Source organism: Pieris brassicae, chromosome 14 (assembly GCF_905147105.1).
Source record: "Pieris brassicae chromosome 14, ilPieBrab1.1, whole genome shotgun sequence".
NCBI lineage: Eukaryota > Metazoa > Arthropoda > Insecta > Lepidoptera > Pieridae > Pieris > Pieris brassicae.
The window spans coordinates 4,968,149-4,982,073 of NC_059678.1; the positions used below are offsets into that span (position 1 = coordinate 4,968,149).

Consider the following 13,925-nt stretch of genomic DNA (forward strand, 5'->3'; position numbering starts at 1 on the left):
GTAGCATGATTGGTGAATGTAATGAACGTGGATGAAGCAAGGGAGGTAGAATGAGTTAGTGGAGATTCGTGGTCTCTGCCACGAAGAAGACGTGCAGATATAAAAAAATACAATCAATGGCGCTACAACCCTTTTAGGTCTGGGCCTCAGATTTCTATATCTGTTTCATGATTATTTGTTAATCGAATAGGCAAGTAGGTGATCAGCCTCCTGTGCCTGACGCACGCCGTCAACTTTTTGGGTCTAAGGCAGGCCGGTTTCCTCACGATATTTTCCATCACCGTTCGAGCTAGTGTTAAATGCGCACATAGAAAGAAAATCCATTGGTGCACAGCCGGTGATCGAACCTACGACCTCAGGGATGAGAGGCGCACGCTGAAGCCACTAGGCCGGCACTGCTTGTGAAGATACTTAAAAAAAGTTTAATCGTCAGAAATAGGTATGGTAGGTCTACCGTGGATGGTGAAGTCAGGTGGATAGGCCTTGTTCGATCAAATACAGGGAGTACTAGATAATTGATAGGTTAAGAGTATAATGAGCATGCATGGTGAACGTCATGAAAGTGGATGAAACGGTGGTAATGGCCTGGTCTCGAAAATTAATTGACATCCCTCATACACATATTGACTTCGAATCAACCGTGGTAGGCACAACAAAAAGATGGCACGTAATCATAAAATGTGACGGTATTTTTTTTCCAACGCCGATAAAGAAGTTTTACTTCAAAAGCAAGATAAAATACATTGTTTGGGTATTTACCTAGTGTAATTAGTTAAAAATAACTGTATATTACAGCGGTAATTTTGACGAATGTCTAGAACGTAATAATCTATTACTACTCGCTGCGTAAATGAACTTGGTGAAACAGAGATATAGGTATTAACACTGTTTACTTGTTTTTAAGCTCTGGCATTAACTTTTATGATTGTTTGGTAGAATTACTGATTGCTGCTATCTATTTCAGGAAAGTGGTAAACCAGTATTACTAACATTGTACTCAAAATAATTTCCGTAGTACATTTTTGTGTTATTTTTATCATAAAATGAAAAAAAAATTAAATTTTCGCCGCAATTGTAAAAACATCTACATACTCAACAAAAATCTAGCGTAATATAGTTTTTAATCTTTCTTTTTAATTTTATTTTATTTACATTATTTTTTTCATTATTGCTTACACTGCTAACTTTTACTATTATTATTATTATTTGTTCCTACTAAGTATTAGATTCTTATTTGTATTTTTGCGACTGTGGCGCAAACTAGCTGCTCTCTGGCAGAATGACCAGCGCTGTGGAACAACTCTGCTCCTCAGCATAATGCTCAGCCAGGGCCAATTACAACCACAGCACACACACATTACACAATTAAACTTTCTTTAAAAAAATTGTTACTGTGTGTGTTGTTAGTAATAAATGTTATGTCTATGCCTAAATGCACGACAGTTATCCGTAGTACATCACCCATGGAAGTGAAAATTGTGTGGAAGTGATACTATTATTATTAGACATAAATTTCGACAAACTATGACGGTTTTGTCACGATTAATAAATATATTTTTGTCTATGATTATTTATAATTTATGTTACTCCATAACGCTTTTGCAAGCCATGTTTTTAACAGATACACTTTGTTTTTAAAACTGTCAAATTATTTAACTTATTTATTTTATAATTAATGTTGAATATAATTTCAGTGGCAAAATCAATTATGGAGTTCCTAAGATTTGGAAGTCATATCAATCAACAGATGGTCTACTATCCATCACAAATGGAGATGAATGTACCGAGTGAGTTGGGTAAGGATTTTGGATATATTTTTGCTGTCAATTCAACCGCCAATCGCGTATACAAATAATGACATCGTTGTATACAAATTAAAAGGTTTTACTATTGTTTTTTAATTGTATTGTTAATGTTTCGCTTGAGACGTGTATATACTATTATAATAATTCCGTCATTTGAGGACGAAGGCGTTTCACGAATTCCTAGCAAGCGCTAAATGAATTTCAACCTTATTTAGCAGTATTTACGGCAGCTATTTCAATCCACAACACGAAATGCTTTCAATCGCGAGACGCGTTCTTTTTACATGTGTGAGTGAATTCCTAGCAAGCGCTAAATGAATTTCAACCTTATTTAGCAGTATTTACGGCAGCTATTTCAATCCACAACACGAAATGCTTTCAATCGCGAGACGCGTTCTTTTTACATGTGTGAGTGAATTCCTAGCAAGCGCTAAATGAATTTCAACCTTATTTAGCAGTATTTACGGCAGCTATTTCAATCCACAACACGAAATGCTTTCAATCGCGAGACGCGTTCTTTTTACATGTGTGAGTGAATTCCTAGCAAGCGCTAAATGAATTTCAACCTTATTTAGCAGTATTTACGGCAGCTATTTCAATCCACAACACGAAATGCTTTCAATCGCGAGACGCGTTCTTTTTACATGTGTGAGTGAATTCCTAGCAAGCGCTAAATGAATTTCAACCTTATTTAGCAGTATTTACGGCAGCTATTTCAATCCACAACACGAAATGCTTTCAATCGCGAGACGCGTTCTTTTTACATGTGTGAGTGAATTCCTAGCAAGCGCTAAATGAATTTCAACCTTATTTAGCAGTATTTACGGCAGCTATTTCAATCCACAACACGAAATGCTTTCAATCGCGAGACGCGTTCTTTTTACATGTGTGAGTGAATTCCTAGCAAGCGCTAAATGAATTTCAACCTTATTTAGCAGTATTTACGGCAGCTATTTCAATCCACAACACGAAATGCTTTCAATCGCGAGACGCGTTCTTTTTACATGTGTGAGTGAATTCCTAGCAAGCGCTAAATGAATTTCAACCTTATTTAGCAGTATTTACGGCAGCTATTTCAATCCACAACACGAAATGCTTTCAATCGCGAGACGCGTTCTTTTTACATGTGTGAGTGAATTCCTAGCAAGCGCTAAATGAATTTCAACCTTATTTAGCAGTATTTACGGCAGCTATTTCAATCCACAACACGAAATGCTTTCAATCGCGAGACGCGTTCTTTTTACATGTGTGAGTGAATTCCTAGCAAGCGCTAAATGAATTTCAACCTTATTTAGCAGTATTTACGGCAGCTATTTCAATCCACAACACGAAATGCTTTCAATCGCGAGACGCGTTCTTTTTACATGTGTGAGTGAAATCCTTGCAAGCGCTAAATGAATTTTAACCTTATTTAGCAGCGATTACGGCAGCTATTTCAATCCACAACACGAAATGCTTTCAATCGCGAGACGCGTTCCTTTTACATGTGTGAGTGAAATCCTTGCAAGCGCTAAATGAATTTCAACCTTATTTAGCAGCGATTACGGCAGCTATTTCAATCCACAACACGAAATGCTTTCAATCGCGAGACGCGTTCCTTTTACATGTGTGAGTGAAATCCTTGCAAGCGCTAAATGAATTTCAACCTTATTCAGTAGTATTTACGGCAGCTATTTCAATCCACAACACGAAATGCTTTCAATCGCGAGACGCGTTCCTTTTGCATGTGTGAGTGAAATCCTTGCAAGCGCTAAATGAATTTCAACCTTATTTGGCAGTGCTTACGGCAGCTATTTCAATCCACAACACGAAATGCTTTCAATCGCGAGACGCGTTCCTTTTACATGTGTGAGTGAAATCCTTGCAAGCGCTAAATGAATTTCAACCTTATTTGGCAGTGCTTACGGCAGCTATTTCAATCCACAACACGAAATGCTTTCAATCGCGAGACGCGTTCCTTTTACATGTGTGAGTGAAATCCTTGCAAGCGCTAAATGAATTTCAACCTTATTTGGCAGTGCTTACGGCAGCTATTTCAATCCACAACACGAAATGCTTTCAATCGCGAGACGCGTTCCTTTTACATGTGTGAGTGAAATCCTTGCAAGCGCTAAATGAATTTCAACCTTATTTGGCAGTGCTTACGGCAGCTATTTCAATCCACAACACGAAATGCTTTCAATCGCGAGACGCGTTCCTTTTACATGTGTGAGTGAAACCCTTGCAAGCGCTAAATGAATTTCAACCTTATTTGGCAGTGCTTACGGCAGCTATTTCAATCCACAACACGAAATGCTTTCAATCGCGAGACGCGTTCCTTTTACATGTGTGAGTGAAATCCTTGCAAGCGCTAAATGAATTTCAACCTTATTTAGCAGTGCTTACGGCAGCTATTTCAATCCACAACACGAAATGCTTTCAATCGCGAGACGCGTTCCTTTTACATGTGTGAGTGAAATCCTTGCAAGCGCTAAATGAATTTCAACCTTATTTAGCAGTGCTTACGGCAGCTATTTCAATCCACAACACGAAATGCTTTCAATCGCGAGACGCGTTCCTTTTACATGTGTGAGTGAAATCCTTGCAAGCGCTAAATGAATTTCAACCTTATTTGGCAGTGCTTACGGCAGCTATTTCAATCCACAACACGAAATGCTTTCAATCGCGAGACGCGTTCCTTTTACATGTGTGAGTGAAATCCTTGCAAGCGCTAAATGAATTTCAACCTTATTTAGCAGTGCTTACGGCAGCTATTTCAATCCACAACACGAAATGCTTTCAATCGCGAGACGCGTTCCTTTTGCATGTGTGAGTGAAATCCTTGCAAGCGCTAAATGAATTTCAACCTTATTTGGCAGTGCTTACGGCAGCTATTTCAATCCACAACACGAAATGCTTTCAATCGCGAGACGCGTTCCTTTTACATGTGTGAGTGAAATCCTTGCAAGCGCTAAATGAATTTCAACCTTATTTGGCAGTGCTTACGGCAGCTATTTCAATCCACAACACGAAATGCTTTCAATCGCGAGACGCGTTCCTTTTACATGTGTGAGTGAAATCCTTGCAAGCGCTAAATGAATTTCAACCTTATTTAGCAGTGCTTACGGCAGCTATTTCAATCCACAACACGAAATGCTTTCAATCGCGAGACGCGTTCCTTTTGCATGTGTGAGTGAAACCCTTGCAAGCGCTAAATGAATTTCAACCTTATTTGGCAGTGCTTACGGCAGCTATTTCAATCCACAACACGAAATGCTTTCAATCGCGAGACGCGTTCCTTTTACATGTGTGAGTGAAATCCTTGCAAGCGCTAAATGAATTTCAACCTTATTCAGTAGTATTTACGGCAGCTATTTCAATCCACAACACGAAATGCTTTCAATCGCGAGACGCGTTCCTTTTACATGTGTGAGTGAAATCCTTGCAAGCGCTAAATGAATTTCAACCTTATTTAGCAGTGCTTACGGCAGCTATTTCAATCCACAACACGAAATGCTTTCAATCGCGAGACGCGTTCCTTTTGCATGTGTGAGTGAAACCCTTGCAAGCGCTAAATGAATTTCAACCTTATTCAGTAGTATTTACGGCAGCTATTTCAATCCACAACACGAAATGCTTTCAATCGCGAGACGCGTTCCTTTTACATGTGTGAGTGAAATCCTTGCAAGCGCTAAATGAATTTCAACCTTATTTAGCAGTGCTTACGGCAGCTATTTCAATCCACAACACGAAATGCTTTCAATCGCGAGACGCGTTCCTTTTGCATGTGTGAGTGAAACCCTTGCAAGCGCTAAATGAATTTCAACCTTATTTAGCAGTGCTTACGGCAGCTATTTCAATCCACAACACGAAATGCTTTCAATCGCGAGACGCGTTCCTTTTACATGTGTGAGTGAAACCCTTGCAAGCGCTAAATGAATTTTAACCTTATTTGGCAGTGCTTACGGCAGCTATTTCAATCCACAACACGAAATGCTTTCAATCGCGAGACGCGTTCTTTTTACATGTGTGAGTGAAACCCTTGCAAGCGCTAAATGAATTTCAACCTTATTTAGCAGTACTTACGGCAGCTATTTCAATCCACAACACGAAATGCTTTCAATCGCGAGACGCGTTCTTTTTACATGTGTGAGTGAAACCCTTGCAAGCGCTAAATGAATTTCAACCTTATTTAGCAGTGCTTACGGCAGCTATTTCAATCCACAACACGAAATGCTTTCAATCGCGAGACGCGTTCTTTTTACATGTGTGAGTGAAACCCTTGCAAGCGCTAAATGAATTTCAACCTTATTTAGCAGTACTTACGGCAGCTATTTCAATCCACAACACGAAATGCTTTCAATCGCGAGACGCGTTCTTTTTACATGTGTGAGTGAAACCCTTGCAAGCGCTAAATGAATTTCAACCTTATTTAGCAGTACTTACGGCAGCTATTTCAATCCACAACACGAAATGCTTTCAATCGCGAGACGCGTTCCTTTTACATGTGTGAGTGAAATCCTTGCAAGCGCTAAATGAATTTCAACCTTATTTGGCAGTGCTTACGGCAGCTATTTCAATCCACAACACGAAATGCTTTCAATCGCGAGACGCGTTCCTTTTACATGTGTGAGTGAAATCCTTGCAAGCGCTAAATGAATTTCAACCTTATTTAGCAGTGCTTACGGCAGCTATTTCAATCCACAACACGAAATGCTTTCAATCGCGAGACGCGTTCCTTTTGCATGTGTGAGTGAAACCCTTGCAAGCGCTAAATGAATTTCAACCTTATTTGGCAGTGCTTACGGCAGCTATTTCAATCCACAACACGAAATGCTTTCAATCGCGAGACGCGTTCCTTTTGCATGTGTGAGTGAAACCCTTGCAAGCGCTAAATGAATTTCAACCTTATTTAGCAGTGCTTACGGCAGCTATTTCAATCCACAACACGAAATGCTTTCAATCGCGAGACGCGTTCCTTTTACATGTGTGAGTGAAATCCTTGCAAGCGCTAAATGAATTTTAACCTTATTTGGCAGTGCTTACGGCAGCTATTTCAATCCACAACACGAAATGCTTTCAATCGCGAGACGCGTTCTTTTTACATGTGTGAGTGAAACCCTTGCAAGCGCTAAATGAATTTCAACCTTATTTAGCAGTACTTACGGCAGCTATTTCAATCCACAACACGAAATGCTTTCAATCGCGAGACGCGTTCTTTTTACATGTGTGAGTGAAACCCTTGCAAGCGCTAAATGAATTTCAACCTTATTTAGCAGTATTTACGGCAGCTATTTCAATCCACAACACGAAATGCTTTCAATCGCGAGACGCGTTCTTTTTACATGTGTGAGTGAAATCCTTGCAAGCGCTAAATGAATTTCAACCTTATTTAGCAGTATTTACGGCAGCTATTTCAATCCACAACACGAAATGCTTTCAATCGCGAGACGCGTTCCTTTTGCATGTGTGAGTGAAACCCTTGCAAGCGCTAAATGAATTTCAACCTTATTTGGCAGTGCTTACGGCAGCTATTTCAATCCACAACACGAAATGCTTTCAATCGCGAGACGCGTTCCTTTTACATGTGTGAGTGAAATCCTTGCAAGCGCTAAATGAATTTCAACCTTATTTAGCAGTGCTTACGGCAGCTATTTCAATCCACAACACGAAATGCTTTCAATCGCGAGACGCGTTCCTTTTGCATGTGTGAGTGAAACCCTTGCAAGCGCTAAATGAATTTCAACCTTATTTAGCAGTGCTTACGGCAGCTATTTCAATCCACAACACGAAATGCTTTCAATCGCGAGACGCGTTCCTTTTACATGTGTGAGTGAAACCCTTGCAAGCGCTAAATGAATTTCAACCTTATTCAGTAGTATTTACGGCAGCTATTTCAATCCACAACACGAAATGCTTTCAATCGCGAGACGCGTTCCTTTTACATGTGTGAGTGAAATCCTTGCAAGCGCTAAATGAATTTCAACCTTATTTAGCAGTGCTTACGGCAGCTATTTCAATCCACAACACGAAATGCTTTCAATCGCGAGACGCGTTCCTTTTACATGTGTGAGTGAAATCCTTGCAAGCGCTAAATGAATTTCAACCTTATTTAGCAGTACTTACGGCAGCTATTTCAATCCACAATACAAAGTACTCTCAATCGCGAGACGCGTTCTTTTTACATGTGTGAGTGAAACCCTTGCAAGCGCTAAATGAATTTCAACCTTATTTAGCAGTATTTACGGCAGCTATTTCAATCCACAACACGAAATGCTTTCAATCGCGAGACGCGTTCTTTTTACATGTGTGAGTGAAATCCTTGCAAGCGCTAAATGAATTTCAACCTTATTTAGCAGTATTTACGGCAGCTATTTCAATCCACAACACGAAATGCTTTCAATCGCGAGACGCGTTCTTTTTACATGTGTGAGTGAAATCCTTGCAAGCGCTAAATGAATTTCAACCTTATTTAGCAGTGCTTACGGCAGCTATTTCAATCCACAACACGAAATGCTTTCAATCGCGAGACGCGTTCCTTTTGCATGTGTGAGTGAAATCCTTGCAAGCGCTAAATGAATTTCAACCTTATTTAGCAGTGCTTACGGCAGCTATTTCAATCCACAACACGAAATGCTTTCAATCGCGAGACGCGTTCCTTTTGCATGTGTGAGTGAAACCCTTGCAAGCGCTAAATGAATTTCAACCTTATTTGGCAGTGCTTACGGCAGCTATTTCAATCCACAACACGAAATGCTTTCAATCGCGAGACGCGTTCCTTTTGCATGTGTGAGTGAAATCCTTGCAAGCGCTAAATGAATTTCAACCTTATTTGGCAGTGCTTACGGCAGCTATTTCAATCCACAACACGAAATGCTTTCAATCGCGAGACGCGTTCCTTTTACATGTGTGAGTGAAATCCTTGCAAGCGCTAAATGAATTTCAACCTTATTTGGCAGTGCTTACGGCAGCTATTTCAATCCACAACACGAAATGCTTTCAATCGCGAGACGCGTTCTTTTTACATGTGTGAGTGAAATCCTTGCAAGCGCTAAATGAATTTCAACCTTATTTAGCAGTACTTACGGCAGCTATTTCAATCCACAATACAAAGTACTCTCAATCGCGAGACGCGTTCTTTTTACATGTGTGAGTGAAACCCTTGCAAGCGCTAAATGAATTTCAACCTTATTTAGCAGTACTTACGGCAGCTATTTCAATCCACAATACAAAGTACTCTCAATCGCGAGACGCGTTCTTTTTACATGTGTGAGTGAAATCCTTGCAAGCGCTAAATGAATTTCAACCTTATTTAGCAGTACTTACGGCAGCTATTTAAATCCACAACACGAAATGCTTTCAATCGCGAGACGCGTTCTTTTTACATGTGTGAGTGAAATCCTTGCAAGCGCTAAATGAATTTCAACCTTATTTAGCAGTACTTACGGCAGCTATTTCAATCCACAACACGAAATGCTTTCAATCGCGAGACGCGTTCTTTTTACATGTGTGAGTGAAATCCTTGCAAGCGCTAAATGAATTTCAACCTTATTTAGCAGTACTTACGGCAGCTATTTCAATCCACAATACAAAGTACTCTCAATCGCGAGACGCGTTCTTTTTACATGTGTGAGTGAAACCCTTGCAAGCGCTAAATGAATTTCAACCTTATTTAGCAGTACTTACGGCAGCTATTTCAATCCACAATACAAAGTACTCTCAATCGCGAGACGCGTTCTTTTTACATGTGTGAGTGAAACCCTTGCAAGCGCTAAATGAATTTCAACCTTATTTAGCAGTACTTACGGCAGCTATTTAAATCCACAACACGAAATGCTTTCAATCGCGAGACGCGTTCTTTTTACATGTGTGAGTGAAATCCTTGCAAGCGCTAAATGAATTTCAACCTTATTTAGCAGTACTTACGGCAGCTATTTCAATCCACAATACAAAGTACTCTCAATCGCGAGACGCGTTCTTTTTACATGTGTGAGTGAAACCCTTGCAAGCGCTAAATGAATTTCAACCTTATTTAGCAGTATTTACGGCAGCTATTTCAATCCACAACACGAAATGCTTTCAATCGCGAGACGCGTTCTTTTTACATGTGTGAGTGAAATCCTTGCAAGCGCTAAATGAATTTCAACCTTATTTAGCAGTATTTACGGCAGCTATTTCAATCCACAACACGAAATGCTTTCAATCGCGAGACGCGTTCTTTTTACATGTGTGAGTGAAATCCTTGCAAGCGCTAAATGAATTTCAACCTTATTTAGCAGTATTTACGGCAGCTATTTAAATCCACAACACGAAATGCTTTCAATCGCGAGACGCGTTCTTTTTACATGTGTGAGTGAAATCCTTGCAAGCGCTAAATGAATTTCAACCTTATTTAGCAGTGCTTACGGCAGCTATTTTAATCCACAACACGAAATGCTTTCAATCGCGAGACGCGTTCCTTTTACATGTGTGAGTGAAATCCTTGCAAGCGCTAAATGAATTTCAACCTTATTTAGCAGTGCTTACGGCAGCTATTTTAATCCACAACACGAAATGCTTTCAATCGCGAGACGCGTTCCTTTTACATGTGTGAGTGAAATCCTTGCAAGCGCTAAATGAATTTCAACCTTATTTAGCAGTATTTACGGCAGCTATTTCAATCCACAACACGAAATGCTTTCAATCGCGAGACGCGTTCTTTTTACATGTGTGAGTGAAATCCTTGCAAGCGCTAAATGAATTTCAACCTTATTTAGCAGTATTTACGGCAGCTATTTCAATCCACAACACGAAATGCTTTCAATCGCGAGACGCGTTCTTTTTACATGTGTGAGTGAAATCCTTGCAAGCGCTAAATGAATTTCAACCTTATTTAGCAGTACTTACGGCAGCTATTTCAATCCACAACACGAAATGCTTTCAATCGCGAGACGCGTTCCTTTTACATGTGTGAGTGAAACCCTTGCAAGCGCTAAATGAATTTCAACCTTATTTAGCAGCTATTACGGCAGCTATTTCAGTCCATAATACATAGTACTCTCAATCGCGAAACGCGTTCTTTTTACATGTGTGAGTGAAACCCTTGCAAGCGCTAAATGAATTTCAACCTTATTTAGCAGTGCTTACGGCAGCTATTTCAATCCACAACACGAAATGCTTTCAATCGCGAGACGCGTTCCTTTTGCATGTGTGAGTGAAACCCTTGCAAGCGCTAAATGAATTTCAACCTTATTTAGCAGCGATTACGGCAGCTATTTAAATCCACAACACGAAATGCTTTCAATCGCGAGACGCGTTCCTTTTACATGTGTGAGTGAAACCCTTGCAAGCGCTAAATGAATTTCAACCTTATTTAGCAGTATTTACGGCAGCTATTTCAATCCACAACACGAAATGCTTTCAATCGCGAGACGCGTTCTTTTTACATGTGTGAGTGAAATCCTTGCAAGCGCTAAATGAATTTCAACCTTATATAGCAGTGCTTACGGCAGCTATTTCAATCCACAACACGAAATGCTTTCAATCGCGAGACGCGTTCCTTTTGCATGTGTGAGTGAAACCCTTGCAAGCGCTAAATGAATTTCAACCTTATTTAGCAGCGATTACGGCAGCTATTTTAATCCACAATACAAAGTACTCTCAATCGCGAGACGCGTCCTTTTTCATGTTTATGTGTTGTGTTTATGTTTATGGATATCCAGTAAGAATTAATAATAATAATTAAATAGGTTTGTAGTGATGGAGTAAAAATTTACACAATTTTTATTGAAGTGAAACTTCTTTATCGGCGATGGATAAAAAATTACGGTCACATTTTTCCGTTAAGCGCCATCTTTTTCTTGTTCCTACCACGGTTGATTCGAAGAGATTCGAAGTCATTAATAACAAAAATATATACGATAACAATGATATTAATGAAATTATGTAATAATCTTAGTAGTAATAAGGTAAAATGAAATAATTGTATTATTTGTCTCCATGTCTATTATAATAAAAGCCTTTTGTTAAACTTTATCTTATTTAACTTTATTTAACCAATTTCTGTAAAGTTGCATATAGTAGAAAATTTTTCGAAAAATAGGGTCTTAAAGAAATTTCACTTCTTACTTGTGTACACTAGTACACGCACAAATATTTTTTTAATTCGCATATATCTTTCAGATCAGATTTTTTAATAATCTTTATTTATATTCGTTTCCTCAACTGTTGTGTTCAGTACTCTGTGGAGCATATATTTGATAAAAATACTTAACTAATATCTGTAATTTTAAATTGAGTGACTCTATTACACACATAAAAGTACTCTAAACAACACTTATACATGCATGAAAGTATTTTGTACGCATGTGTAATAATTATCAATATCGTATCGCGCCATCTATTGGTAAGTAGGGGAACTATTGTAACTTGAACAAAGTATGAACTGTTTAAATACAAGGGTCTAGGCAAAAACAACACATGATTGAATAAAAAGTAATTATATTATCTAATTATTATAAATATGCAAAGATTTTAAAAATCTGTTTAAATCCACATATATAATAGTCTTATTGTAACATTAGAATAATAAGTTACGTGTTTGTAATTTTACAAGAACTTTTTTTATTTTATTCAGATATTATATTATTATTACTATTTATATACATACAAGCAGACTGCCACAAGCTGACATATAACTATTTCGTTATCTTTAGATTAAATTTGATATTAGCGCCATCTATTACTAGCGCCTCGAGTTGATAACCGAAATTTTTCATATACAAAATTTAGTTTTGTTTGACAAAACATTGGTTACGTCGGGGCAGAAGTACAAAAATAACACGCACGTGTATGTGTAAATGTTCAAAAGCTTTTAAATCTTTATGGGATTATCTTATTTATAGACAGTGAAGCAAGATTGACAGATATCTATTAAATTATCTTTACTTTAAATTTGATAATAGCGCCATCTACTGCCGAGTGTTTGTAACTAACACTCCGTTTATACAAAATGTAGTTTTGATGGCTAAAACACTTTCAGTGTACATTAGCGTACAATATAAATTACAATTGTGTATTGTCGCGTACACAAAACATTTATAACTCTCTCTCTCTTTAACATATTGGAAACTCTATACGGCAGAAAGAGACAATCCTTAGCTTAACGAAGCTAGATTATGAACGGTAATTTTTACAGAATTTATATTGCCTTTTTAGGTACTCCAATTCGCCTGCAGTCCCTGAGCATGGGTTTTACTTCTGTAAGAGGTAACCTAACAGCACCAGCTGATCCCACATTGGATCTAGATTGGGAGAACGACTTGCACATTCGGTAAATTAACTATTTATTTATTTCTATTAGAAGATGTATAAAATAAAAATAAAAATGTTTGTTAATCCAAAAAAATTACCAGCCCACTGTCGAATGTCCTTATAGATTTATCATTCGCTTGTAATAAGGGACACGTAGTTTTTAATAACCACCACTAAAGCATTTCCGAACCAATTTCACAAAGTACCGTACCAACTCTTAATAGGCCGGCAGCGCATTCCCGATCCCTGGCATTGTAGATGTCCTTAGGCGGTGGATATTTCCGAACCAATTCGAATTAAGGTCTTTTAAAAAAAGAGCGTACAAATTCTGAAAAGGCCGGCAACGCACTCGCGAGCCCTCTGGCAATAAAGATGTCCAAGTGCGGTAGGTATTACCGAACCAATTCGACTTAAGGTCCTTCAAGAAAATAGTGTACTAATTCATAAAAGGCCGGCAACGCACTCGCGAGCCCTCTGGCATTGAGACTGTCCATGCGCTGTATTTCTGAACCAATTCAACTAAGGGTCCTGCAAGAAAAGAGCATACCAATTCTTAAAAGGCCGGCAACGCACTCGCGAGCATTCGAAAGTGTGTGTCCATGTGAACTACCAGCTATGAGCCACTGGTTTTCAAGGAACCCATTTCTTATATCTATGTGGAACAAAAACATTTTCTACGCTGGACAGAGTCTATTGACTTAGATGGGACGGAAGGCGCCCACAATGAGTCTCTCTCGCGATCGTGAGCCGTTTATTTCACTTCGCTTCAAATCTGTCTGGCTCTCTTTGCTTCATCTGTATCGACGCCAGACTTGCTTTTGCCACACTTACTGGCGGGTTCTAACCAAG

At 38.9% G+C, this 13,925-nt stretch overlaps 1 protein-coding gene across 2 annotated transcripts in view; it reads left to right on the forward strand.

The window, feature by feature from the left end:
• Window positions 1–13,925, forward strand: part of LOC123718124 — a 54,129-nt gene that overhangs the window by 26,796 nt on the left and 13,408 nt on the right. For both annotated transcript variants that reach the window (XM_045674522.1, XM_045674521.1), the window contains exons 17-18: window positions 1,695–1,796; window positions 12,981–13,095. In XM_045674522.1, coding sequence (XP_045530478.1) covers window positions 1,695–1,796; window positions 12,981–13,095 — 217 coding nt within the window. The remainder of the gene's footprint in view (window positions 1–1,694; window positions 1,797–12,980; window positions 13,096–13,925) is intronic.